General features: G+C 44.5%; 1 protein-coding gene across 5 annotated transcripts in view; it reads right to left on the bottom strand.

Annotated features, from left to right (window-relative positions):
• The window catches only part of TRRAP (transformation/transcription domain associated protein), a 166,222-nt gene that overhangs the window by 62,380 nt on the left and 77,436 nt on the right, over positions 1–26,406 (bottom strand). For all 5 annotated transcript variants that reach the window (XM_083413270.1, XM_083413269.1, XM_083413267.1 and 2 more), the window contains 13 exons: positions 25,810–26,023; positions 24,704–24,829; positions 20,300–20,446; positions 19,882–20,084; positions 17,986–18,107; positions 16,344–16,557; positions 13,603–13,782; positions 12,409–12,555; positions 12,009–12,128; positions 11,198–11,485; positions 10,090–10,227; positions 8,291–8,403; positions 6,852–6,987 (listed from right to left, as the gene is read on the bottom strand). In XM_083413270.1, coding sequence (XP_083269396.1) covers positions 6,852–6,987; positions 8,291–8,403; positions 10,090–10,227; positions 11,198–11,485; positions 12,009–12,128; positions 12,409–12,555; positions 13,603–13,782; positions 16,344–16,557; positions 17,986–18,107; positions 19,882–20,084; positions 20,300–20,446; positions 24,704–24,829; positions 25,810–26,023 — 2,148 coding nt within the window. The remainder of the gene's footprint in view (positions 1–6,851; positions 6,988–8,290; positions 8,404–10,089; positions 10,228–11,197; positions 11,486–12,008; positions 12,129–12,408; positions 12,556–13,602; positions 13,783–16,343; positions 16,558–17,985; positions 18,108–19,881; positions 20,085–20,299; positions 20,447–24,703; positions 24,830–25,809; positions 26,024–26,406) is intronic.

A 26,406-nucleotide genomic window follows, 5' to 3' on the forward strand; every position in this document is an offset into this window, starting at 1 on the left:
TCCAGTGGAAAGTGGACAGTAAGCATAAATGTAGAAGCAGCATGGAGGCAATTAGGCCTCAACATCCTTGTATTTATGAAAAACATGTTTTCTGGCTTAAAAAAAATAAATCCAGAGCAGCTCAATTTACAGCTTCACTTATTTTCTCTTTACTTCATTAGTATAGGCCTCATTACTGAAAATCTCTCTTTCAATCCAAGCTCCAGCTATGGCATGTCCGCAGTTGCTGGTGGCTGTCACGTCGATTCAGCCTGCAAGCCTTCACAACGCGAAGCTGTCAGACATGATCAATTCACTTGGCTGCAATTCAAGGCTTCAATTCTACCCTGCAATCTATTCAGTATTGCACAGCTGCAGGGGGAGGGGGGACGTGGAAACAGGACCAAAATATGATGATGATCATTATTATGAAATGATTCCATAATTATTGAAGGGATTGGGCTTCCATGATCGTGGTTCTGTTAAAACTTTATTGAAAGTGAATACCCAACAGCTGAGTAGAGTTTTCAGGAGAGAGGACTGCAGCAGGTATCTGTCCTCAGAGCGCCAGACCTCCTTTCTTAATAATGCAGAAAACTTTATGTTTCCTATGGCTGCACTCAAGTTGTGGACACCCCTTCAAAGATAAAAGGACTCCTTCATCCTGGAAGCAATCTTTATCAAGACATGTTTATTTCAACTCCCTATTTCACAGCTGAGTGAGATAATACATAGCCCGTTTCATTCCTATGCTAAATTCCTCGATATTATGTGTGTCTGTGTATATTTCCCAAATTGTCCTTCAGGGCCTTAACCAATGCTAAAAGTACAGAGTATTCTGGACCTTTACCTCAAACATAATCCACAGTTATGAAACAATATATAGAAGCACTTGGACACTGAGAGCAAAGCTTCTTGCTAATATTTCACAGGAAGCAAAACGGCTTTCCTGGGCATGAGGATGCCCCCACAGAGTCATATTTTCCACTAGCATCCACCCTAGTACTGATGTCTCCAGATAATCCAAATCTCAAATTCCATGAAAATGTTGCTATTGATTTGAAAGGAACGGATTCACTCTACACAGCCCTTGAATTTGTTTATTTACTGCATTTCCATCTCGGGGTAAACTCTAGCCTTTGCCTGCTCCCACACATGTCAAGAAGCATAAACCATCAGAAATGGCAGCGTGTGGCAGGCTGGGAGGATGATGAACTATAGTGCTGAGGTCATGTGGCAACTCCAGCACCCACCACTCCAAGATACAGTGGTGCCTCGCAAGACGAAAAGAATCCGTTCCGCGAGTCTCTTCGTCTAGCGGTTTTTTCGTCTTGGGAAGCAACCCTATTAGTGGATTAGAGCTATTAGCGGTTTAGCGGCTATTAGCGGCTATTAAAGGCTTAAGGGATTAGCGGATTAGCTGCTAAAAGGCTATTAGCAGCTTAGTGCCTTAGAAAAAGGGGGTGGGGAGTGAAAAAAAATCGCAAGACATTTTCGTCTTGCGAAGCAAGCCCATAGAGAAATTCATCCTGCGAAGCACCTCCAAAACGGAAAACCCTTTCGTTTAGCGGGTTTTCCGTCTTGCGAGGCATTCGTCTTGCGGGGCACCACTGTACAATGCAACTACGCCATTTTGGACTCATAGCTGTCCATGGAGGCGCAGGTCAATTCTGTGTCCAGGGCAGCGGTCTACCAGCTCCATCTGGTACACAGGCTGAGACACTACCTGCTTGCGCACTGTCTCACCAGAGTGGTGCATGCTCTGGTTATCTCCCGCTTGGACTACTGCAATGTGCTCTACATGGGGCTACCTTCGAAGGTGACCTGGAAACTGCAACTAATCCAGAATGCGGAAGCTAAACTGGTGACTGGGAGTGGCTGCCGACACCGGTCCTGAAAGACCTACATTGGCTTCCAGTACATTTCTGAGCACAATTCAAAGTGTTAGTGCTGACCTTTAAAGCCCTAAATAGCCTCCGCCCAGTATACCTGAAGGAGCATCGCCACCCCCATCGTTCAGCCCAGACATTTAAGTCCAGTGCCGAGGGCCTTCTGGCAGTTTCCTCACTGTGAGAAGTGAGGTTACAAGGAACCAGTAAGAGGGCCTTCTTGGTAGTGGCGCCTGCCCTGTGGAATGTCCTCCTATCAGATATCAAGGAAATAAACAATTATCTGATTTTTAGAAGATATCTGAAAGCAGCCCTGTTTAGGGAAGTTTTAAATGTTTGATCTTTTATTGTGTTTTTATTGTTCCGTTGGGAGCTGCCCAGAGTGGCTGGGGAAACCCAGCCAGATGGGCGGGGTATAAATAAAAAAATATGATGGTGATGATGATGATGATGATGATGTAGTTGGGAAGCTCAAAGGGTACAATGCTGCAGAATACAGTTCACATTCAGGTTAGATTTTGACTGGTCTCTCGCTACATTTGAAAGCTCCCGTCTAGGAGTGCTCATACACAGCTCATCTCTTTTCTCATGCTGTAACCACTAACCTTCCTAGTTACACACACCCCGTAGCTTTGCATTAAAACCCAGCAAAGAACTGAAAGATTATGCAAACAAAAAGGGTGGGGGAGAGTACAGCTGAGTTCAGCACACCAGATTAAGACAGAACACAGAATTCTGAGCAAGGAGCTGTCGTTTGACTTAAATATGAACTTCACTGGGATTCATGCTGGGATTCTTGGGAAAGCTTCAATCAGAGACAAGTTACTATGTGGCTGATGCTGATACTTGAGTAAGCTTTACTGAGCCTTTTTTTATTTCTTTAAAGAAATAAATCGCATCAAGGTAGAAAAGTTCTCAAATATCCCCCCACATGCCTGAATTATGGATTAACCAGTGAGACAAGAAGGAGCTATATATTGAAACCAGTCCTCCCTTCTTCGCAGCCACTTAGCTTTATAAATGTTTAATACAGCATGAATTTCACTCAACCCGAACACACACTCAAGATATTTTAGACATGAAAAACAGAGCGCCCTGAAGCAATCTACTAGATTTTGAATGCTCTACAGCAGCCCCGGTTTTATGAAGGACTAACTCATCAGGTACACACACACACACACACGTATGTGGTTCTAGCTCATATATTCTCAAGTGGTTCCTATGAAAGGACAAGGATGATCAGAATACAAATCCACATTGCTCAGTAGAGATGGCAAAGGAGACGGGATGTACCGTATTTTTCACCTTATAGGACGCACTTTTTCCCCTCCAAAAATGAAGGGGAAATCTGTGTGCGTCCTATGGGGCGAATACAGGCTTTTGCTGAAGCTTGGAGAGCGATAGCAGCCTCCTGCCCAGCGCGCGGGGCGCCCTGAAGCAGAGCGCCCCGCGCACCGGGCAGACATCCACAGCCTGGGGAGCCCTGCAGGAGTTCCCGCAGGGCTCCCCACGCTGCAGATAGCAGCCTGCTGCCCGGCGCACAAGGTGCCTGAAGCAGAGCGCTTCGCGCGCCGGGCAGACATCCGCAGCCTGGGAGCCCTGCGGGAGTTCCTGCGGGGCTCCCCACGCTGCGGATAGCAGCCTGCCGCCCAGCGCGTGGGGCGCCCTGAAGCAGAGCGCCCCGTGCGCCGGACAGACATCGGTCAGCCCCACAAGCTCGGGGGACAGCGGGGAGGCGCAGCGCCCCCATCCCGCTGTTCCCCGATCTGGTTTTGGGGGGGAAATAAAGGGGGGAAAATTTCCTTTATTTCCCCCCCCCCCCCAAAAAAAAATTAGGTGTGTCCTATGGGACGGAGCGTCTTATGGGACGAAAAATATGGTAACTACATGGTGTGTCATAAAGGGCAAAGCTCACCTATTTGAAAACTGTTGTTTTTCAGCTACTACAGTAGAACAACTACATCCTCCAACTCTCTTTACTCCAATAGAGGAAACAAAATTGCAGCTCAAAATACATTTAGGCATTTAACCTATTCTGCACCTTGACTTATTAAGAAGAAATCCCAAGGCTGCGATGTAATTCGGGTGTAAAATCAAGTCATGCTCTGCTCTGATGCCTAAACTAAGGCAATCTGATGAACCATGGTTTAGCATCTAGGGACTTTCAGGGAAGGAAGAGGCAGAGGGAAATCATACAAACTCTAATTTGCCTGTGCATCAGGAAAATAAACCATGCTTTGGAGTCTGAAGTATGATTAGCAAGAACCATGGCTTACGTATTATGTCTGTATCAGCCTGTTCATCATCACAGTTTGCCTGATTTGGACATCCCAACAATCTATATTTATTGCAAAACAGAAAATGAGGAAGGTAGCACACAAGCTCAAGGCACAATGCCAATGAACAAGACATGGTTTAACCATAATATTTGAATTGGGGCCAGTGAAACACATGCTCAACTAAGAGTCAAGCGCAGTATTGGAACCATTCCTCCTAACTGCAGTTTTTCTCACATGTCTTCTGTTGCATCCATATTATGTTTATTTTTACCCCTCTGAATTAAAATGAAAAATAAACTCATTAACAGAAAAAATGTTAAGGCGTGATTTTAAACTAAAAAAAACAGGTGCATCACCTGCACTATTTTAACATGCCCAGCTGCAATATTAATTGCTGGAGGCCCAGGCTGCAATTATTTTGACTAAGAACTTTGAACGATGAGCAGTCCGAGCCATTCCACTTCTGCCATTTGCTAACTAAAGCCTCAAAACATGTTTTATTGATTTCTTGTCCTTTCGGTTGCTGAGCTATGCCGTGCAAGTTCTGCAAGGCAGTGCCATTAAGGACTAACGCAGGGCATCTTGCCTTTGAATAAAGCAGTGGATGATCCATCGCTAACGCATTTTTTATTTGAAATTATGCCACCCGAACTGAAATACATCTCAATTAGCCATCAGGAGTGTTTTATGCCTTCGTTCCCAATGCTGGCTTTAAGAAAGTAAACAGAGAGACTCAGAAGGAGGAAGAAGTACATCAGACCATGCTGCACTTAGCTTATTGCACAAATTCTGGAGCCAAAATGAAACAAATGAAAGCTCAGAACTATTGAAAGAACCATGCCCTGTCATGAAAGAGACAATGACTCTGCTCTCTTCTCAGTATTACTTACATGTGGATATTTTGGCAGCTATTCCTATAGGGCACTGGCTGACCAATCACATGCTCCTTCCCACCATTGTCACCTTCCTGAAACATGCATTTCTCCCACTGTGCCTAAGTTATCAGGCGCATAAGCAGTGACTTTAGAGCTAACCAGGGTACCAACTGAACCAGCACCAGCCCAAGACATTTTGCTACCTGAAGCCAAGGGCAATATTGATGTACAGAAGCCTCAACCGGACCTGTAACCTGGTATCTGAAATCACAACGTGAGACTATTTCAGATTATTGCTTAAGCAGGAACCCTGGTTAAATCAGTTCATATAAATGCTAACGTAGCTACTTAGTAAGGGAATTGGTGTTCCTGAAGGGGGTGGGGAAGTGATCTCAAAGCCCACTCTAAACTGCTCAACCACAGGTAAATGATTAAAAAAAAACAATTTTACATCAGAACAAGCTCATAACCTGTAGTTTTTTATTTAGGTTTGACATCAGAGATGGGGAACCCGTGGTCAACTCCCATTATCCCTGGTGATGTTGGCTGAGGCTAAGGGAGCTGCAGTCCAACACCATCTTGAAGGCCACAGGTTCGCCATCCCTGTTTTCACAGAGAACAAAGAGGAGCACAATCATCCAAGGAAGAGAAGAAATAGTCTTCACTGGTTTCCTGTGAGTGAGAGAATAAACAGAGAAGAGAATGGATTTGCCGGAGGTCACCTGGTGTGAGGTGGCTCAAACACGAAGTAAGGCAAAGAGCCATACCAAACTAAATAGGCTGCCCATAACTCATAGCACAGACATCACCTTGCCAACAAAGGTCCATATACTTAAAGCCATGGTTTTCCCAGTAGTGATGTATGGAAGTGAGAGCTGGACCATAAAGAAGGCTGATCGCCGAAGGATTGATGCTTTTGAATTATGGTGCTGGAGGAGACTCTTGAGAGTCCCATGGACTGCAAGAAGATCAAACCAATCCAATCTGAAGAAAATCAGCCCTGGGTGCTCACTGGAAGGACAGATCCTGAAGCTGAGGCTCCAATACTTTGGCCACCTCTTGAGAAGAGAAGACTCCCTGGAAAAGACCCTGACGTTGGGAAAGATGGAGGGCACAAGAAGGGGACAGCAGAGGACAAGATGGCTGGACAGTGTTCTCGAAGCTACCAGCATGAGTTTGACGAAACGGTGGGAGGCAGTGGAAGACAGGAGTGCCAGACGTGCTCTGGTCCATGAGCTCATGAAGAGTTGGACACGACTAAACAACAACAACAAAAACTCTTAGCAGTATTCACTTTTAGCTCCAGTGTACTTGGAATGGAGCTGGGAGGTCGCACCTTCCTATAAACAAGATTGTGAAGGCAGGAGTGCAGCTAGCTCCTCCTTAGGTATTTGTCTTCACTGCAGCCAGGGAAAGTAGCCTGACTCTCTTCATCTTGTCCTACTGACAGATGTTTCTTGAGAACCAGGGGACTGCAGTGTGCATACCTGTGCACTTCACTTGCCTCCCTTTTCCTCTCGTCTGCTAAAAAAGCTCCCCAGACACAGGGCAAGAATGATTGGAAGCAGAAGCCAGTTGTCCGTGTTACATTTGCAGATGCTCAATCAGCATCTTCTTCCCTTGAAGAAATAATTAGGACAAAAATCTGGGAAACCTGCACGCAGAGCACGAGCTTCGCTGGCTGCTCACTCCATCACAAGGAAGCACACCGCCACCCCATAGGGTGCAGCTTCCATTGATAGGAGCTGCAGGCCCACCTTCCTACAGTTGCACTTTGTACAATCGTGGATTAAACCGGATCCTCCGGGACAAAGGGGAAGGACACCCACCTGCACCAGCGCCTCCTTCATGGCGGTCCAGTTGGAGATGCGCCACGCACATTCCAGGACTAGGTAGGGGTTTATATGACCCTTCGATTGGCCGTACTCTGTCAGAGCTTCCCACTGGTTCAACTCTTTGGAGCACCTTGAAAAAGGAAACACAATGTTGATCTCACTGGTTAAGAGTACCTTTGCCCATTTCAAGTAGTTAATAGAGGGAGTTTATTTTACGAACATATTTGTGACATTTAAATGCTGCCCATCCAAACTCCCCTGGGCGGCTTACAATAAATATGTAAAACACAACCGAAATGCAAAGTCAAGCATACAACTGTTACAAAGGAAGAAGGTAAAGGTAAAGGGACCCCTGACCATTAGGTCCAGTCGTGACCGACTCTTGGGTTGCTGTGCTCATCTCGTTTTATTGGCCGAGGGAGCCGGCGTACAGCTTCCGGGTCATGTGGCCAGCATGACTAAGCTGCTTCTGGCGAACCAGAGCAGTGCACGGAAACGCTGTTTACCTTCCCGCCAGAGTGGTACCTATTTATCTACTTGCACTTTGACATGCTTTCGAACTGCTAGGTTGGCAGGAGCAGGGACCGAGCAACGGGACCTATTTTGGGGGACTAAATTTAAAGAAAATTAGGGGAAATGGCCCAAAGTTTCTGAGCTTTTTAAAGGGGGAATTGCACATGTGCCACTACCCCAGCAAGACCGTTGTTGGGGGCTGGCAAAGTGGGCAGCCACTCCCCCATGCCACTGTGGGCAGGAAGCTCCCTAGAGCGCAGGCCGCCAACCAGCTGGCTGGCGGCTTCCCCTCCACGCTGCTGCGGGAAACACTCCCTAGAGCACACACCTCCCACAGCAGCATGGGGGGGAGTTGTGCACCCGCCAAGCAGCTGGCAGGCACACACAGCTCCCCCCCCCCCCCCGCCACTATCTGTGTTTAGGACGACCCTGTTTTTTGACATGATTTTTGAGTCAAAAAACCTTGCCTAATACATGGAAAAATACGGTAGTTGTACCCAGATGTTCCTGGCTGAACCATACTTGCACATCTGAGCACACACAACCCAGGCAGGTTTTCCTGGTTTGGGGCCGAATTTTTAAGCTTCCAAATTGTTTTTTTAGTTTTTATTGCCAAAACATTTGCTAAAATGCATGGTTAAAAAGAGGTTTTAACTATGGCCAATGAAAGGTTGTTTTTTTTAAAAAAAGCAAGGTGTTTTTTTTCCTGTATAGCAGTTTTGATCTGGAATAAGTATGATGAGATTTGTTCAACCAATAGCAAACGGTGCCACTGATGGGCTTGAGGCATCAGTTAAACAACAGGAGATTCAACAAAATTTGCCCATTCCTCAATATCTTCTGAATTTTATGTTCAGCCTCACATCAAATCTTTTAAGATACATCAAAACCGAGCAGTAGAACAAATTCAATTAACATACCGAATCCAGTGGTCCTCCCAGAGCTGATACTCTGGGAAAATGGCAGGGGAAGCATTGCTTCTTTCATGTTCTTTCTTCGCTTTCTCCATGGCTTTCTCATAGGTTTCCTGTGCCTGGAAGAAATTGACGAAGCTTATTTTCTCACGGGATCCTACAGGAGGCGGCACACAGATGCCGCATCACTATTTCCTGATCTGAAAAGCCAGAATTAAGGCTGTGCAACAGACTGTAGTCAATAAGATCCACAGTTGCATTCAGTAAAGCTTCTCTTTCCTCAAGCAGAGGACTGGTGCCACTGATGTGCATGTATGGCCCTCGCTCCTGGATATGGTTGGGGGGGGGGGAATGTGCATATCACCCATCTGCATTAATTGCAAGTACCTTCACTGTACTACTGTTTTAGATGCCTGTTGAAAACCCCTTTATTTCATCAGGCTATCCAAGCACGTGATTTGGTGACACCTCTTTCTGAATTTGTTTTAATTGCGCTCCCCACCCCCGGCGCTTAAAATATATTTGCATTTTATTTTTAACGGCATTAGGTAAAGGTAAAGGGACCCCTGACCGTTAGGTCCAGTCGTGGCCGACTCTGGGGTTGCAGCGCTCATCTCACTTTACTGGCCAAGGGAGCCGGCGTACAGCTTCCGGTGTCATGTGGCCAGCATGACTAAGCCGCTTCTGGCGAACCAGAGCAGCGCACGGAAACGCCATTTACCTTCCCGCCGGAGCGGTACCTATTTATCTACTTGCATTTTGATGTGCTTTTGAACTGCTAGGTTGGCAGGAGCTGGGACCAAGCAACGGGAGCTCACGCTGTCACAGGGATTCGAACAGCCGACCTTCTGATCGGCAAGCCCTAGGCTCTGTGGTTTAACCCACAGCGCCACCCGCGTCCCAAAAAACTGAAGTACTGTGTGGCAAACTGATGCATGTCTAAGAAGTGTGTCACCAACATGAAAAGTTTGGAAAGCTCTGACCTACAGAGACTATGCTGTGGTTTAACCCACAGCGCCACCCGCATCCCTTTTAATGGCATTGCTTGATCACAAATGTGTTTGAGAAGAAGGGTGGGGCATCAATGTAATCTTTTTTTATTATTATTATTATTATTATTATTATTATTATTATTATTATTATTTGCTTGTCACAGCCAGGACAATCATGTCTCTCATACTACATTTAGCTGAGCATTTTTGTGCCTTGGGGACTCCACTCGGGATTTGTGTAAGGTTTTCCCCTTAGCCTTTTCTTCTCCCGAAGATGTCCCACAAGGCAGAGGTTGTTTACAGTCAGTTTTCCTTCTCCTAGGTGGGCTATGTTCCCAGGTTGACAAGCCCCATCTGCCCCTCACTTCCCTCTACAGCGCATAGTGATTATACCACTTACATGCACAAAATGGGCTTCCAAGTGGTTTACAAGTATAAAATATCCACATGTCTTTAAAATACACAATAAAACAAACTCCATCAAAAGGTTAAAAACATCTACTATTGGAACATGTGTTGAAGCAAGCCTGTTAAAAAGCATAACAATTAAAAGTTGAACAACTAAAACAATTAGATCAGAAAGGTCAAGTTCAGGGGAATGCTTGTCTGAAGAGGCATGAAAAAGCCCTTCAATTAAATTCACTCATGCGCTGCCTGACTGTAGCTCCGCTTGTAAGACATGCTATATCAAGGTTGTCGGCAGCCCCTGTTCTTCAATACAGGGACATTATATAATGCTTCCAGTACAATCACGCACCTGCACTCTGTGTGCTTGCCATATTTATATGGTCAATTTTTAATCTAATATACTACCTGCTCAAAGAAGCCGTGTTGCTCGTAAGCAATAGCAGTTGCCGTCTCCGGAAATTTACAGCGTTTCTGCCACAATCCAGCCCACATGTCCTCCTCTTGTAATAGACAGTACAGCTCCGCAAGAGAATCGAGTATTTCCTTAGAGGGAGAGGAAAAGCAAAAAGAACAACAATAACAATATAATAAATGTTGCTGCTACGGCGCAAAGTTTATGACTGACCCATTATGAAGCAGACATTTTCTGCAATAAAGCTATGAGCCGGGAACTGGAATAATCAGGCAGCTGGCCAAACAAACACAGGCAGCTCTAGTGTCTTGGGCTTACTCCGTTAAAGGAACTTCTGGAATAGGCCTATACTTCTGCAGTTCACAATATGATGAGTGCCTGATTCCATCAAGGCTAAGAACATTTTATCAGCTGACTGAAGATACGCTACCGCACCCGGTCAGGAACGAGCTTTGCTGGGAGAGCCATGTCGAGGAAATGCTGGAGGCTGGCAGGCCAGGATCCACCTTTGCAGAAGACTGCCAGCATTCCCACAGAAAACCATCGCTTACACCAAAGGGCAGTTGACGTTTTTACCTTGTGGGTCATATACATACACCCTTAGCCAAACTTCCAGAAGTCACATGACAGTGGTGGGCATGGCCAGCCTACTCTGCCCCTCTCTTTCTCTCTCCTTCACATCCTGCCAAGCTCAAGTACATACTGAAAAATATTCTATTTTACCCCCCCCCCCCGGGTGTCTGTGGAAGAGAGATCTGCTGTTTCAACTTTGAACAATGGAGTGTGCAGGAAAAAATCAGCCACCAAGGGCCAGGAAAGACGTACTGCTAACCTTGGTTCACAAACTTATAAAGCCAAGCTTGGGAACAGGGTTTTCCTCATTTCTTAACACAAATTCTTCCCTCCCAGCACACAAATACAGTTAAAACAATCCACTAGCTTTAATCACAGCTGAAGCAACCAAGGTTTCTCTTAGCCAAGATCTGAAGCCACTCTGGGCTGCAGATCCTGAGGTATGGGAAACCGGTGAAATGTAAAAGAAATAGCGAATTTGACTACTATCGCTTTTGAACCCTGCAACCTGCAAACGTTGCTCCCTACCTGTTGAGGCGGAGTTATGCTTTCCTGCTCATAAAACTCAGTGCAGTGCTTAGGCTTAATCTGGAGACTCAGTCCTTTCTCGAAGGCTTGGTGCTCCAGCATCAGAGTCGAACGGAACCAGAGGTTGTGTGTTTTACCCAGGTACTTCAGCACACAGGGCCTGATTGGAATGGGAGGGACACACTGAGACATGGCCTCCACAAAACAGTTCAGTGCACTAGGCTGGCAGTCCCGCTGCACTTGATGGCTCCCGCTACACAAGAATGGGCTGATTTCTCCTGCAAGGGCCTGAGGGAGGAGAGAATGGTGGGTAGGAAAAACTGCTGAATCTTCGTGTTAAAGCAATCAAGTCATTTCAACACAGAAACATCAATATATTGGGACAGTTCACATGCAATGATCTCAAATAGCAAAGTTGCTGAAATGTGTACTTCTAGTCTCAGAAATACTATTTATAAAAGTGCCTGTATTGTGGGAAAAACAAGCAGTTTGCTAAATACAACAAAACCAAGTAAAATTGGAGATCATCAACTATTACTGAAGAAAGTTTTCTTAGTTGCCTACATCTATAAAATACATGTCCTGGCCCAAGTTTGGGAAATGCTGAACTAGTGATTATTCCCAAGAAAGTTTGAATCTCTCCCTTTCACCAACTGCACTTAATTCCTCCAAAGTTTTACATGCTTTCTGCAGTTGCAATATACAGCATGAGAGGCGACCCAAAAAAACAGTAATTTTAAAATGTTTCAGATTTTTTTCACACCTTTTCTCAAAATGTGCTTTGTTGTAATAATAAAAAATTCACACTCACATGTTGCTGTCTATCCGATAGGATTTTCCACAATCTGGAGAACAGCTGGATCCAAGTCCTTTCAGCTAAGGGCGTGGAAATATGGCACAGCTGCACAAAGGCACTTAGCAGGGCTCCAGTCTTGAAATAAAATCAATACGGTTAGGCATATTGAATGATGAAGGAGCTTCCTTCGCCTGCCTCCCCGCCCCCCACAGGCCATGACTCTATGTATAGCCATAGCTGTATAAAGACCAGCAAGTCATCCCTCATAGTCTTATTCCGCAGCACAGCTATGGCATAGCTGCAGCAATACTATGACAAACACTACATAATCCTATGCATGGTTATTAACTAATTTTAAATGGGTATACACCGCCATTCCTAAGGAACAACCCAAGGCATCTAGCAAAGGACCAACCTTCACTTCTCGAAGAGAGTCAAGAAATTTATCATGCCGGTTGGTTAGCATGTGCAACTGGTTGCCAATGTCCTTTTCAGAAAGCTCTTTGGTTTTGGGTGTACTAGTCTGATCACCTGGAGCCAACTCAATGTCTATCTCCACATCCTAAAAAGAAGAAAAAAGAAAAAGGACATGAGGTCTGAGATGATATAAAGAGACACTAAAGTGCAAAGATCTCAACATGTGGAACAAATGCATGACTTCAGACCTGTGCTGGCTGAGCAATGATGCTGCAGGACAAAACCTCTTTTGAAGTGAATTTCAAAGAGGGCAATTTGGGCAGGAATGTAAACTTTAAATCATGGTTGAGAGCAAGGCTGGCTAACCTGTGGTCCAACTGATGCTACAGGAGAACAGCTCCTACCATCCCTATCCACTGGCAATGTTGGCTGGGGCTGATAAGACTTTGAATCTAATGACCTTTGGAAAGCCACAGACCTAAAATTACACAGCAAACTTCCCTTTCCTCCTCCTGCACAGCTGGCAGAGGTGGAGCGGGGCTTCTGCAGAGATGTTTTGCTTTCCAAGAACATTGGCTTGCTTAGTCCTATGAACCAGCAATCATGGCCTGTAACGAACACGTCAATCAAAGCATGAGCTTTGAAGCCAACTTGTTTAGTTTCAAAGAAAGGAGGAGGAGGAGCCCCCCTCCTTCTTTCTTTGAAATAAATATTTTGACATTTATTTTGGGAAGGCCCATAGCTAAGCGATAAGCAGAAGCTTTACAAGCAGTAGATCCCCCGGTTCAATTGTCGTCATTACTGGGTAAAAGGATCTCGAGTGCCAGGGCTGGGGAAAAAGTAATTGCCTGAGACCTTGGAGAGCAGAGATCAGTCAGAGTAGATAGGAATTGGTGTAGGGCTGATGGGGTCATGACTTTTGCTCTTGGTGGGAAAGGGCTGTTCCTTCAGGGGAGGGGGTAATAGCTCAGAGGGTAAAAAACCTGTTTTGCATGCAGAAGGTCCCAGATTCAATCCCTAATGAAAATGACCAGGGCTCAAAAAAGATTCCTGCCCAAGACTATTAGAGTGACTGCCAGTCTGAGCAGTACTGAGCAAAATAAACTTGGAATGAGACTGGCTCACATGTGAAATGGAATATTTTTAAACGAAGGCAAAAAAAAGGCATATTGCAATATGAAAACCGAGTTACCTCTTCCTTAGATTCACTGTTTTCTCTTTCGCGAGGCTCCTGCTTGACGTGGGTCACCATAGCAAATGCTGCCCGGTCGTGGCTGTCAGCTAGGTTGATGACATTTGTGATGGATGGCAGCATGGCACCTTGGCAGCTGGTCCCAATTGTGGTGTTTCTTTCGCATACAGCCAGCAAGAGCTAAATATGTTTTAAGAGCAGTAATGAAACTATTTGGTTTTTGAGACTAACATACCAAATAACTCCTGCATGTTTATTTTATTACCACTTGCAAGTAAGCGCCCTTGTGCAGAACTCTTCTCATGGCCAAGATGACTGGGAGGAGGCTACAGGCAACCTCCCATTCCCTCTGGGCCAAAGTCTCCCTTTCCTTTGTTGGCTTTAATCACGGTTTAGTGACACATCTGCAGGAATGATGAACTGCATTTCCCATCTTGCCCAGGGTTTGCAAGTCCTGGCTAAGAACCAATCAGGTGTTTGCCTGTCCCAGGACATTCCATGCCAGTCTAGGCAACCCATATCCAGGAGGGGAGTTTTACATTCCTTGGCTAGATTGCTTGAGTTCAGGGAACGTTTAGGACCAAAAAAAAGGGACGTCACAAAGTGCATTGGTTAAAGTATGGAACTTGTTCTCACTAGAGGGAGCGACAGCCACTGACCAGAATGGCTTCAAAAGACTATTAGATAAATTCATGGAGGGCAAAGCTATGCTACTGGAGGCATTAGGTCAATGAATAACATCTGCTGGAAATCACAAGTGGGGAGGGGGCTGTTATACTTAGGCCCTGCTTGCAAGCATTCCACAGGTATCTAGTTTGCCACTTTGAGAACAGAATGCTGGACTGGATGGGCCTTTGGCCTGATTTGAGCAGGGCTCTTATGTTCTTGCTATCAGTAGAACTTGTCGCATGAATCCTGCCTATTCCTGGAAGCAGATTCCATTGGGGAGCAGTGAAACTTACTGGACTAGTTCAGATGCAATGCTAAAAATGATGTTTGTGACCCTCTCCTCCCCTGGTGCAGCTGCGAGGAGGGGATTGGAAGCATCTGCTTCCATTTTTTAATTCACTCGCTTAGGCAGCTGTTTATTTTTGGTTGTTTGAAATCATTTATATCCTGTTCTTCCTCCTTAAGGAGATCAGTACAAAAGAGCACAAGATGGCAGTAGAAAGCAATAGTCGGTAACATGGCACTCAAAATATCTAGGGCAGCTCAAAGGCACGATTAAAAAGCAAAGTTTTGGCTGCCCTTCTGACTGAAGGCTAGTATATGGGGAAGCCCTGGGCTGCCCAAACAACAAGACCCTTCTCTCGGCCTCTCTGATGTGCTCCAAAGGGAAGCAGAACAGTACATTTGGCACCAGCTTGGCTGCAGGAGTTGCCAGGAGGAGGCGTACAAGGCGCCGTCCAACTGTGTTAGGGATTCCACTCTGGATTTGTATAGGGTTTATTCACTGGCCTTTACTTTTCCCAGAGTTGTCCCACAAGGCAGCAGATAAAAGATTATTTCTCAAGGGTTATTCTCAAAGCCTCTCTCACCAATGAGTATACCCACAAGGCAGCGGAGGTTTAAGGAGGTTCTAGGTTTAAGGAGGTTCTAGGAGAAGGAAAACCCTGGCCTTAAGGGATGTTAAGGCCTCTTTAAAATTGTCCTTGGATTATTTTTATTGTAAACTACCCTGTGCTCCCTATGAGAGGAAGGGCAGAATATAAAAATGACTGAACCAACGAAAGGAGGATATAGTCAGGATGCCTAGATCAGTTCTCTCTTGCACCTAAAACGCAACCATACTTCTTTTTTTCTTTCCCCCCAAAAAGTAGCTGAACAGCAGCTGGAATGAAAAGCTAAAGCACATAATTCTTTTACGTGCCTGGCTATTCCCCGCCTAACCCCCCTGCGGTTATGAGCACTAATTATTTTGAGGGGTAGGGGGTAGCTTGCTACATTAAAGTAATTGCTTCCCATTCAGTTCTCTTGTTTAGTGTTTAAGTAATTGTTTAGTATTCACACAGCAAGCATTTAGGTTATGTATTGAATCCACATTATTTCATCTTCAATCAGTAAGTGCTTTGTATTCCTCTTAGCTTTTGAGCTTTCGCCTTATTAACTTGATTTATCCTTCATTGTTCAACACAGATGCATATATTACAGTGAATATATGGAAGGTGGAGGTTGTCAACTATCGCAAGAGAACAAGGACGATCCTACGTGCATCTACATAATCTCAAAGATTTTCAGGTTACACTCATGAACAATGACAAATGACTAGCAGGTGACTGCCCACTTTCATTTGTGCTGCCCTACGCACATTCTGCAACTTATCAACATTTACTGAAGTTCATACAGCATCTTAGCAGTTCATGGATAGGAAACCAATAGGATGTATTTGTCTTTTTGTTTTTTCTTTTCATAAAATTTATATACGGTTTGATTACAAGAAAAAAATCAAAGTGAATTACAAAAAACAACAACACTGTTTCAGTACAAGGCAAATACACTTTTGTTTTTGTTTTCCCAGGCCTTTGGGCAGCACCAGTGATACGATACTATAATTTTAAATTCTGATTATAATTTTGTGGTTTTTATTGTATTCTTTGATTGTAAATCACTTTGGGACTTTAGTAGGGTATGTATTATTTCCTACTGAAAATGCGTAAATTTCATTCTAACGATATTCAAGATGTTAGGCAGACCACATGCATTTATAATGCTACAAACATTCACATCACACACACTCCTACCTCAATGCACTGCTTGATCCAAAAGTGGCTTCCCATGGCTTCCCAGTTTTGAGAACAGGTGATATAAAGCAGGCGCTCATAGACACGGCGCTTCATGGAGTTGTCAAAAACCTCGAAAAATTTGGCTCTGATGAGCGGCTGAGCACAACGGAGTCCCGAAAGGAAGGCTGGTTCAAGTTTAGCGGTAAGCTCGCTGCCCGAAAGGTTTTCGTCCCTAGGAAAAAAGCAGCATTTAAAAATACAGAACTTGCAAAGCAGAGAGGGGCGGGCATTGTGCCAAAAGGTAGAGGGGTATGAATCACAAGATGAGTTTGCATGAAGGAAATCAGACGGTAGGAGGATCCATCTTTTTCTGGAGTGTGCGCTTTGCTTCTGTGTTGCCGACATACATTGGAAGGCGCTGGGGGAATCCCAGAATACTTCTCAGCCCTATTTCCAACACTGCAGGTAGACAAAGCCCTTCTTCAACCATTCTCCTGAACATGCAATGTTTAAAGCGGTACAGGGCTAAGCCCTGTCCACCTCTATGTCCCCACAGGTGAAGTCTCAGGGCTTGTCTCAGGCCTTAACTCACCAAGCAAAAAGATCTGAAAGGGGTTTCAGCTGAACCTGCTCAGAAGCCTCTGAACGACCCGGTGCCGTTTTAAACATGAAAGTTTGTACTCGGCACTTGCCGGGTCAATCACAGTAGAACTTGCAAATACCTAGAGAGGAGCTTTCCAAACTATGCGTTGCAACACATTGGTGTGTCAGCTGCAGTGTGTAGGTGTGTCACACGAACGCTCCTTTTGGGGCTGAAAAGGGGTTAGCTTAACCTCTGGTTTGCTAGTAGAACTGAATTGCTGTGTCGTGAAATGATGCAAAACTGAAGTAAAAAGGTAAAGGGACCCCTGACCATTAGGTCCAGTCATGACCGACTCTGGGGTTGCAGCACTCATCTCGCTTTACTGGCCAAGGGAGCCGGCGTACAGCTTCCGGGTCATGTGGCCAGCATGACTAAACTGAAGTACTGTGTGGCAAAATGACGCATGTCTAAGAAGTGTGTCACCAACATGAAAAGTTTGGAAAGCTCTGACCTACAGAGACTATGCTCTCAGAGGCAAAGACACACCCTAGGGAGAACTGCCTAGGTCTTACTTCTGTAATATACACACGGACAAACAAGAATATAGGAATATGGGCTGGTAATAGCTTGCTGCTAGAGGATATGCTTTGCATGTAAATGGATCTAGAGCTCCTTGGAGAAAAGGCGGGATATAAATCCAATAATAAATATGTTCACATGCTTTATAGGGAAGAGTTTGAGATTTAACAAATTGCAAAAAAACACCCTCAATTTAATTATATTTTATTATAAAATAAAAAATTCTGAACTCTTGCAATCCCTGATTATTTGTGGAACACCGTGTGCCATGGTATATATTGATTTCACCTAGCAAAGAAAATGCAGACTGACCTAGGATTTGAAGGTATGAACAAGGAAAATTTATGAAACTTTGAAGAATAGTTACTTTAACCTGTCCCTGCCACCTAAAAACTCATCTAGATTAGCTTTAAGAGATTGATGGTATGTTATTAAGGTCATACATGGCCCAAATTATGAACCAGTAAGCTGAACCAGTTGATTAATTGCTATAATTACCTATAGACATAGTTAACAAGGTCTAAAAACTGGGCATTTAATTCAAGGTCTTCTGGAAAACGTTTTTCAATGTAGGTCATCATTTTTACTAGCAAAATGGACTTCTCTCGGAGCGTAGGTGTCTGTTTGAAAAGAAAAAGAAGAAAGCAATTAGTTTTTCACTTTGCCTTTGAAATTGTGGAGCTCTGGCATCCTCATAACACTATGGACTATACGTGATTTCCAGGTGTTGGTCCTAGCATGCAGACATAGTTGCAATTATATCTTTTCCTCTCTTTATAAACATAGGAAGCTACCTTACACTGATTCAGATCAGTATTGTCTACCCTGACTGTCAGCAGCTATCTACGATTTCAGGTAGTTTCCCCCAGCTTTACCTGGAGCCAGCGTACAGTTTCCGGGTCATGTGGCCAACATGACCAAGCCGCTTCTGGCGAACCAGAGCAGCGCACAGAAACGCCATTTACCTTCCCGCCGGAGCGGTAACTATTTATCTACTTGCACTTTGACGGGCTTTCGAACTGCTAGGTTGGCAGGAGCAGGGACCGAGCAACGGGAGCTCACCCCGTTGCGGGGATTCAAACCGCTGACCTTCTGATCAGCAAGTCCTGGGCTCTGTGGTTTAACCCACAGCACCACCCGCGTCCCTTCAGACTACATAAAACGCTGCTTTCACACTTATTTACATTTTGCCCTGCAGCAAAAAGTTTAAAGGGAAGCACACAACAAAACAGGGTTTTTTTTTAAAAAAAAGTAAAATAAGTAACACAATAAATAAGAGTGAAACATTAAAACCACTACAATTTAAGTCCAAAATGCAAAGAACAAAGGATATGAACAAAGCAGCAAAGAGTATGGTTCAAAAGCTACAGCAAGATTTAGAGGTTTTATGGGAGTTTGAATTTTTTTAAGAGTGAAAAACCACAGGGCTTACATACTGCAAAATGTGTGGATAACTATGTTCTTGCCTGCTTATCAACTGCAGGATTAATGTAAAACGTCAGCCAAATCGTTACAGGGAGAATTCTACAGCAGGATTGGCTTTGAGCCGTCCTTGACAGCCACAAAATCTCAGAACTGCTTTGCTTGTGGAGTCACACAAAAACGGGGGTGATATTTGATACAAAATCATCTTGTACACACACAAGAAAGAGAATGTGAGCAATGTTACAGCACACGTGCGTGTGTGTGTGTGTGTGTGTGTGTGTGTGTGTTTGTAATCCCTTGATGCCATCACTCTGGAGCATTCCCTGGACCTAAACAGAGAAAACCCAAACAGGAAGAGCACAAGCAGTGGCTACTGGGGTCCATTATGCTCTCTATCCCTCTTTCAAATAAATACTGTAAAACGCAGCATTAAAGAAGCATGACATGTTATCCCAGGGCCAATGTTTATTTTTGGAACACGTCCTTTCGATAGGAAAATGCAATTAAAAGCAAACCCTATTACAAGGGCCAGGGAACCTGTAGCTCTCCTGATGCCTTGGATCACAACTCCCATCACTCTCTGCCAGTCAGGTCAATGGTCAGGGATGATGGGTGCTGTAGTCTAACAACATCTGGCGGGCCAAAGGCTCCCTACCCCACCCAGTAAGGAACTGTGCTCATTCAACTTTCAATGTTTTCTTTTAACTGCCACCACTAGGCCATCTTGCCCTGAGGGGGAGGGGAGAAGAAATAAAATTGGGGCATGCATGGTTCCCCACCCACAACAAGCTGGTGAAGTTAATTGGACTGAAGACAACAAGTGAGTTTGGCGTGGTATTTGAACCCTCATCTGGAACTTCAACTACTACAACATGTGACTGTCAAATTAGGTGAGCTAACATCTAACAAGACAAAGCTACAGTAGGAAGTTTCTTCTGCTCTCTCTACAGGAAGCTCTCATTAGATTACCTGGTTGGCAGCCATTGGAGAGTTGTTCTTCACCCATTCTTCCACAATTTTGACCACAGCGCGGAGGATTTTGGCATCGTTTGACTTCTCAATGAGGGATGTCAGAATAGCTTGGATGAAGTTTTTCCTCATTTCCATGCTCATCACAGCAAGGCGGGTTTTCACCAAGTCCAAGCTCAGCATGACCAATTCACTTGTACCAGCTGCAGACAGAATCAGAATTGAGCCACACGCATTATTTGATCATGTACATGACGATTGGGGGTTTTTCTATTGAAACCCATGTCTGAATCTTCCCTAGTTTTGGGCACACTTTGAAACGGAAAGCCTTCAAAACGCAGTCCGATCCCTATATCCAGGAATAACATTACTGTAACACTCGGCTTAGCCTTGCCAACAGGGAGTTGCAAGCTATTACCTGTGTTTGCTTCTGCTGCCCCTGCCTGGGACTGTTGGTTTAAGTGTTCCCTCACCATCTTCTGGAGAGATCGCATGAAGACCGAAATCAATCTGTCTATGTAGCTGGGATTGTTGCTGCATGCAGACTTCAAAATCATTAAAGTACCTGAAACACGTACACACACAAAACCCATACATTAATGAAGATAATAATAATTAGAGGGGAGAAACATTTGTTACTGTCCTACTTTGAACAAGGCAACCAAGCATTACTTTTTACATAGGCAAACTCAGCCCTCCAGATGTTTTGGGACTACAACTCTCATCATCCCTGACCACCGGTCCTGTTAGCTAGGGATCATGGGAGTTGCAGTCCCAAAACATCTGGAGGGCCAAGTTTGCCTATGCCTGATATAAACTTTTAACAGGGTGGGTAAGTTCTGGCAACCATCTTTCCTTCCAATGAGTGACTCCTCTCTAACAGAGTTACAGACTGGACAGTCAAATGGCTCAATGTGGGTTCAGCTCTTTTCCAAGGTCTCCTCCACTGTCTACTTCACATCAAAGCAGACTTCACCCACACCCACACCCCAACCTCAACTGGTGTTACACTATAAAAACATATATTCCTCTATCCTCGCTAAATTTATTTCTTCCCACTCAACCCAACAACTACTGCCTAGTCTGTAGGCAGTCTAATATAGGGATTGGACCTCCCTTGCACTGGATGACTGCTCCCATCCAAGCATCCCATCCCTTCATGAGATGCCATCTTTCCCATGGCTCCAGATTCCCCTGGCTAGTTCAAATCTCACCTGCCCATTCCTACTCTTTTAACGACAATTTATTAAGCCGAATGCCTAGTCAAGTCATTGTCATCTGATTGTAACCAATCCTGGTCCTACTCAGGAGTGCACTGGCTGAAATTAACATCCCTGACTAACACAGGTCCATTAATTTCATGGAGTCTGCTCGAAGTAGAATTTGTTTGGATACAACCCAACCTGTAGGCCGGTATATAACAAGATCCTCCAGCCCAATGAATGGTGGCAGATTGTTCGCTACAGTATATACCAAAATGTTGGACCAAGAAATCACCAGTAGAAACAAGTCAAGCGCTCTCTGTGAATGTTCAAATGACTTCTGAACATTTCCCAGGGTAGGTCTTGCATTTGACAACTGACGAGGCTCTGCTGAATGCAAAACAGCCAGACTGCTGTCTACAGGGCACCTCCTGCCTTCACACCTGCGGCAGGTCAAACGCTTCCGCTGTCAAAACCCAGCCACTTAATCTCCAAGGCTCTTGCTATCAAGCCATAACTCAGTAATTCTGCAGAAATCCCCCCCAAATGATTTAGACACTCCAATTTTGGTAGCCAAGAGATTAAATAACTTATTCTTCTTATTTCCCCCTACACCTCAGGCTCCTGCCTCCCTCTCAATAAAGCATGCTTGTCATTTTGCATCTTATAAGGGTCTGCACTTTGCTTATGGACTTGCTGGGATTTTTTTTCGGGGGGGGGGGGGAGAGAGGTGTCCTCAGTAACATTGTGTACTACCTTGGGGTGGGGTGGGGACAACAACACTAGGCTCTGTAACCTTGGAGTGTTCTGGACAAATGATAAGAAGTATCTTTCTCGGTTAGTGTGTTCTACAGCACAACCTGACACCTGACAAATAGGCAATTCCCAAAGTGAAATTACATCTGTCTACCCAGATCACAGGCTAGGATAGTGAAGGACATTTGCCATTTAAAGCAGCCAGCTCTCCAAGCCGTTGCAATTCCAGGCCCGCGTTATTGACAGAAGCAATTCTGTGGCAAGCTGAGGATAGACCCAACTTGCCAAATTGTTTAATCATTTCGACACATCCGTGCTGCCCGCTCAGGCACTTTGACAAGGGACAAAAGAGAAACCCACCCCCTGCTTGTTTAATCAAAAAGTTAATATGTGAATGAAAGAGGAGAAGCTTATTGCGGATGCAAAGGATGAACAGAATACATTCAGCATTGTCTCTGAAACGAGTCTATTGTTTTGGAAAACAAAGGAACAGAATAGGTCTGGCGATCGTGTGCAACTTGCGGCCAACATATAAGCTTATTAGCTTAAATAGTGCTTTTGAAACAAAGGAGAGGAATGAAGCTAAAGATCGTGTTGGTTATTTTGACCCAATGGGTGGATTTTAGCCTTTATTACTTTAGTAGCTCTTGGTCACGTGAAGCACTTCTCTCTGCTCATTCATTCTCCTATAGGATCTCCTCCTTTGTGGCTCCTCCAGCTAGCCTAGTCTTCTCCTCTTCTCATCATTCCTCTGGGCTATGGAACCACTATAACCTTTCCAGCTCCATTCTCCTAGCTATCCTGCATCTACTGGCCAGCTGCCTTCTAAAGTCTGCTCTTCCATGATGCCAAAATTAAACAACTTAGTACCCTTCAGAGGTTGTAAGACTCCAAAGGCCAGCATGGCAGATGGTAAGGGAGTGGTGGTAGTCCTAGAACCTAGAGGGCATCAGGTTGGCTATCCCTGCCCAAGGCTCTTGGTCCATCTACCTCTTGGTCCTTCTGCCTGCCCTGTCCCTGTAAAGCATCAGAGCTGCTCAACCAATGGCAGCGAGAGAAGCTCAGCCAATCGTTGCCAGAGACCTCACTACAAGAGACCCGTACATTACACTCAAACCATTGTCCTGGCTTATCAATCATGGGTTTTGTAAATACTTTATAGAAGTGATGCAATTCTTGACCAAATGTTTTGGGGAGGGGGCTGAAAAAGGAGACCACACTCCTACGGGAGAAAATGGATCTTGTCAGCCGCGCCAAGGCAAGATAACCATATTGGAAAGAGTTCATTTTTTAAAGCAGGGGTTGCCTTGGTGGAGAGGCTCTGGAGGGGGCAGGTTTGAACAGTTCAAAAGGAACATAAAGCAGGTCAAAAAGCTTAAACTGTCTTTGACATGAATATATTTGAAGCTATTAAGCAGCTGGACAGAATAAATAAATATTTTATTCATTAACACTTGATGGCTTCATTCAGAAAAAAACACAGATTCCCAAGGAGAAGCCTATTTTACAAACAACATCTGCTTTCGTTATTTTTCTTGAGCCATCTGCTAGAGGATCATGAATGCTCTAGCCACATTTCAATAGCCACTTATGATCCATTAAGTGTCAGATTGCAATATTCAATGTGTAGACGGCAGCTTATCTCTTCCTTTTTTAGTTTATCTTATTATGGCGCCATTTGTTCGTAAAGGCAGACGTGAGGGCAACTTGCCCCCCATCTTTGTAGAACCCAGAGACAACCCTAGAAGCAAAATGAATCTAAGAATCATAGAATTATATAGCTGGAAGGTACCTCAAGTATAATCTCTAGTCCAACCGCCTGCAATGCAGGAACATGCAGACAAGCCATATGGGGATCAAACCCGAGACCTTGGCATTATCAACACCACGCTCTAACCAACACTGGCTATCTGCTGAAACTGCAGGCATCTCCAAACAGGAAAACAGTGGCCAAAAATGCTGCCTACTGGGCAGACGAGCAGGGTACTCCCAGGTATCATTGGACTACAACACTGATCCCTGATCAATGGCCATACTGGATGAAGTTGATGGGATCTGGAGTCCAGCAACATCTGGAGGGCAGCATTTACCAACCCTGAGGTCAGAGTGCCATGCTAGGGCCAGATCCACATTCAAATCCTCACCCAGCCATGAAACGCATCAGGCAATTTTGTGACACACACATTCCATCTAACCTACCACAGATTGTTTCTGTGATGATAAAAATGGAGGAGGACTAGGTAAACTACCCTGAGCTCCTTGCAGGAAAAGACAACATTTTTAAAAATGTAAGAACATGAATGTTAACAAAACCCGTGCTTAAAACAAAATCTGTCAGTTTTTACAAGTGATATCAAATTTGGTTATTGTAATTAATGTAAGTATCAAATCTCTTAAAGATTATGGGCAGTGTTCTGCTAGCGCAAGCACACCTGAATTTTTCCTAACTCTCTGGAGCAGATTTAGGGCATGCGCAGAAAGAAAAGGAGGAAGCGAAGTTCTGTTACACAGCCAAAATCACTTATACTAGAATAGTTTAGCTGAATATCTTCTTTGCTGCTTTCATAATGCTCAAGCTTTAAAAATATTTAACAATATATGATTAGTCAATTGGCCGAATCTGTTTTGACCAGCCTAATGCCCAGCCCTAGACCCTGATGTTGGGAAAGATGGAGGGCACAAGGAGAAGGGGATGACAGAGGATGAGATGGTTGGACAGTGTTCTCGAAGCTACCAGCATGAGTTTGACCAAACTACGGGAGGCAGTGGAAGACAGGAGTGCCTGGCATGCTCTGGTCCATGGGGTCATGAAGAGTTGGACACGACTAAACAACAACAAATAAGGTAACGCACCAGGAACTTACCAAAGAGTTGAGAAGGATTGGCATTTGTAGCTTTTTCATAATTAGTAAGTCCTTCATAAATAACTTTCCCAACAGCTGCATAGAGACACTCCAGTTCTTCATACTTTGAGGCAACACTTGAAGTACCTACGCCACAGTTAACAATAAACCGAACACAAGATAGATTCATATGTATTTATTTCTGCTGACTTTCATTCAAGCAGTGAGCACATGGATAGAAATGCCCATACCTGGATTTTACACTGCTACTAGTAAATTCAACCCCTGGCCTGAAGTTTCCAATCCCTGATGAAGCTTGCTGAAGACCAAGTTTCCTCAACCTCGGCCCTCCAGATGTTTCTGGCCTACAACTCCCATGATCCTTAGCTAGCAGTACCAGTGGTCAGGGATGATGGGAATTGTAGCCTCAAAACATCTGGAGGGCCGAGGTTGAGGAAGCCTGCTGAAGACTTCCTGGAGAACCTGAAAGCTTGTCCACTGCTTTGTGTAATTTTGGTGGGCCTAATAAAGATATTGCTCTCTTGTGGGGCTTGGAATTCTCTGTTAGTGAGTTTCTGCAGCAGACTGAGGACTTCTCTTCACATTTCCTACCTGAAATGTAAAGAGTTTACAACCTCTCAAGCGGGGGGGGGGGGGGTCCTCCACTGTTATGCATTTCTCCCAGTTGCAATTTTAAGACTTCTTACTTCCTCTTCCCTCTCATCCCCCGTTAGCTAAAGTCTAGCTTTACACCCAATTTCCCTTTCTTGTCTTATTAAAATAGCCATGTTTAACAACTGAAAAACTGCACCTTCAAAGCAGAAAAATGGTAATTGCAAAAGACATTAAATTTATGACATGCATTTCTTGAGCCAAAGTAATAACTGACACAGGTTATTAAGTTTTTATGCCACTGGATAATGATGTATTTCTCATGATTACTTATTTCAACTTTTTCTTTTAATTGGGGTTGAAAGTGCAAATATAAAAAAAAACAGTCCATAAAAACCGGCACAAATGAGAGGATCGCATATTTGGGGATGTTTCACCCTTTTCACCTGATCACACAAGGTTTTTTTTCTAAATAAATAAAGCAGGGAGCAGGGGGCTACCCCTCCCCAACATACTTGGTTCTGTAGGAAAGTTGCTCATTAAGCGAGAAAGGAGGCTGTGGACAGCTCTGAGAACTTTGGTGTTTCCACATGTCATGCAAGAGGCAATCCCTCGCTGCAGAGGTTTGAAGCTACTCAGAATAGCTGGAGACTGGAGTACGGTAAGGAGGAAGCTGAGAACCTCCAATCCAGTACAGATATTGGCAAAGTTGGCCTGGTTGGGCTGTTCCTGGAAGAAGACATCAAAGGACAGGTAAAAGATTAGCAGTCTCTACCATACTCACATAGATGCACACAAACCCCACATACAAGAAATCCACAAGAAAGTGACTTCAGGATTTAATGCGAGAGTTTTAATTCTTGCATCAATCGTTACCGCTCAGCCCTGATGTGTTTGGACAAATACACTCTATTCCTGAACAGAATATGCTCTTTGAACCTGGTCAGAATCGCATTTAGAATACACACATAGAAGGGAGGAGAGTGGGACTGCGCCACGATCTCCATTTCCAACCTCTTTACATTTGTCGGTTGTGGTCACATGGTCTGAGGCACTGCAGTCTTCATCCAGGTAGAGAGACACCTGGAGGTCAGAGATGGAGAGCTCACTTT

Source organism: Podarcis tiliguerta (assembly GCF_965153285.1).
Source record: "Podarcis tiliguerta genome assembly, chromosome: 14".
Taxonomy (NCBI): Eukaryota; Metazoa; Chordata; class Lepidosauria; order Squamata; family Lacertidae; genus Podarcis; species Podarcis tiliguerta.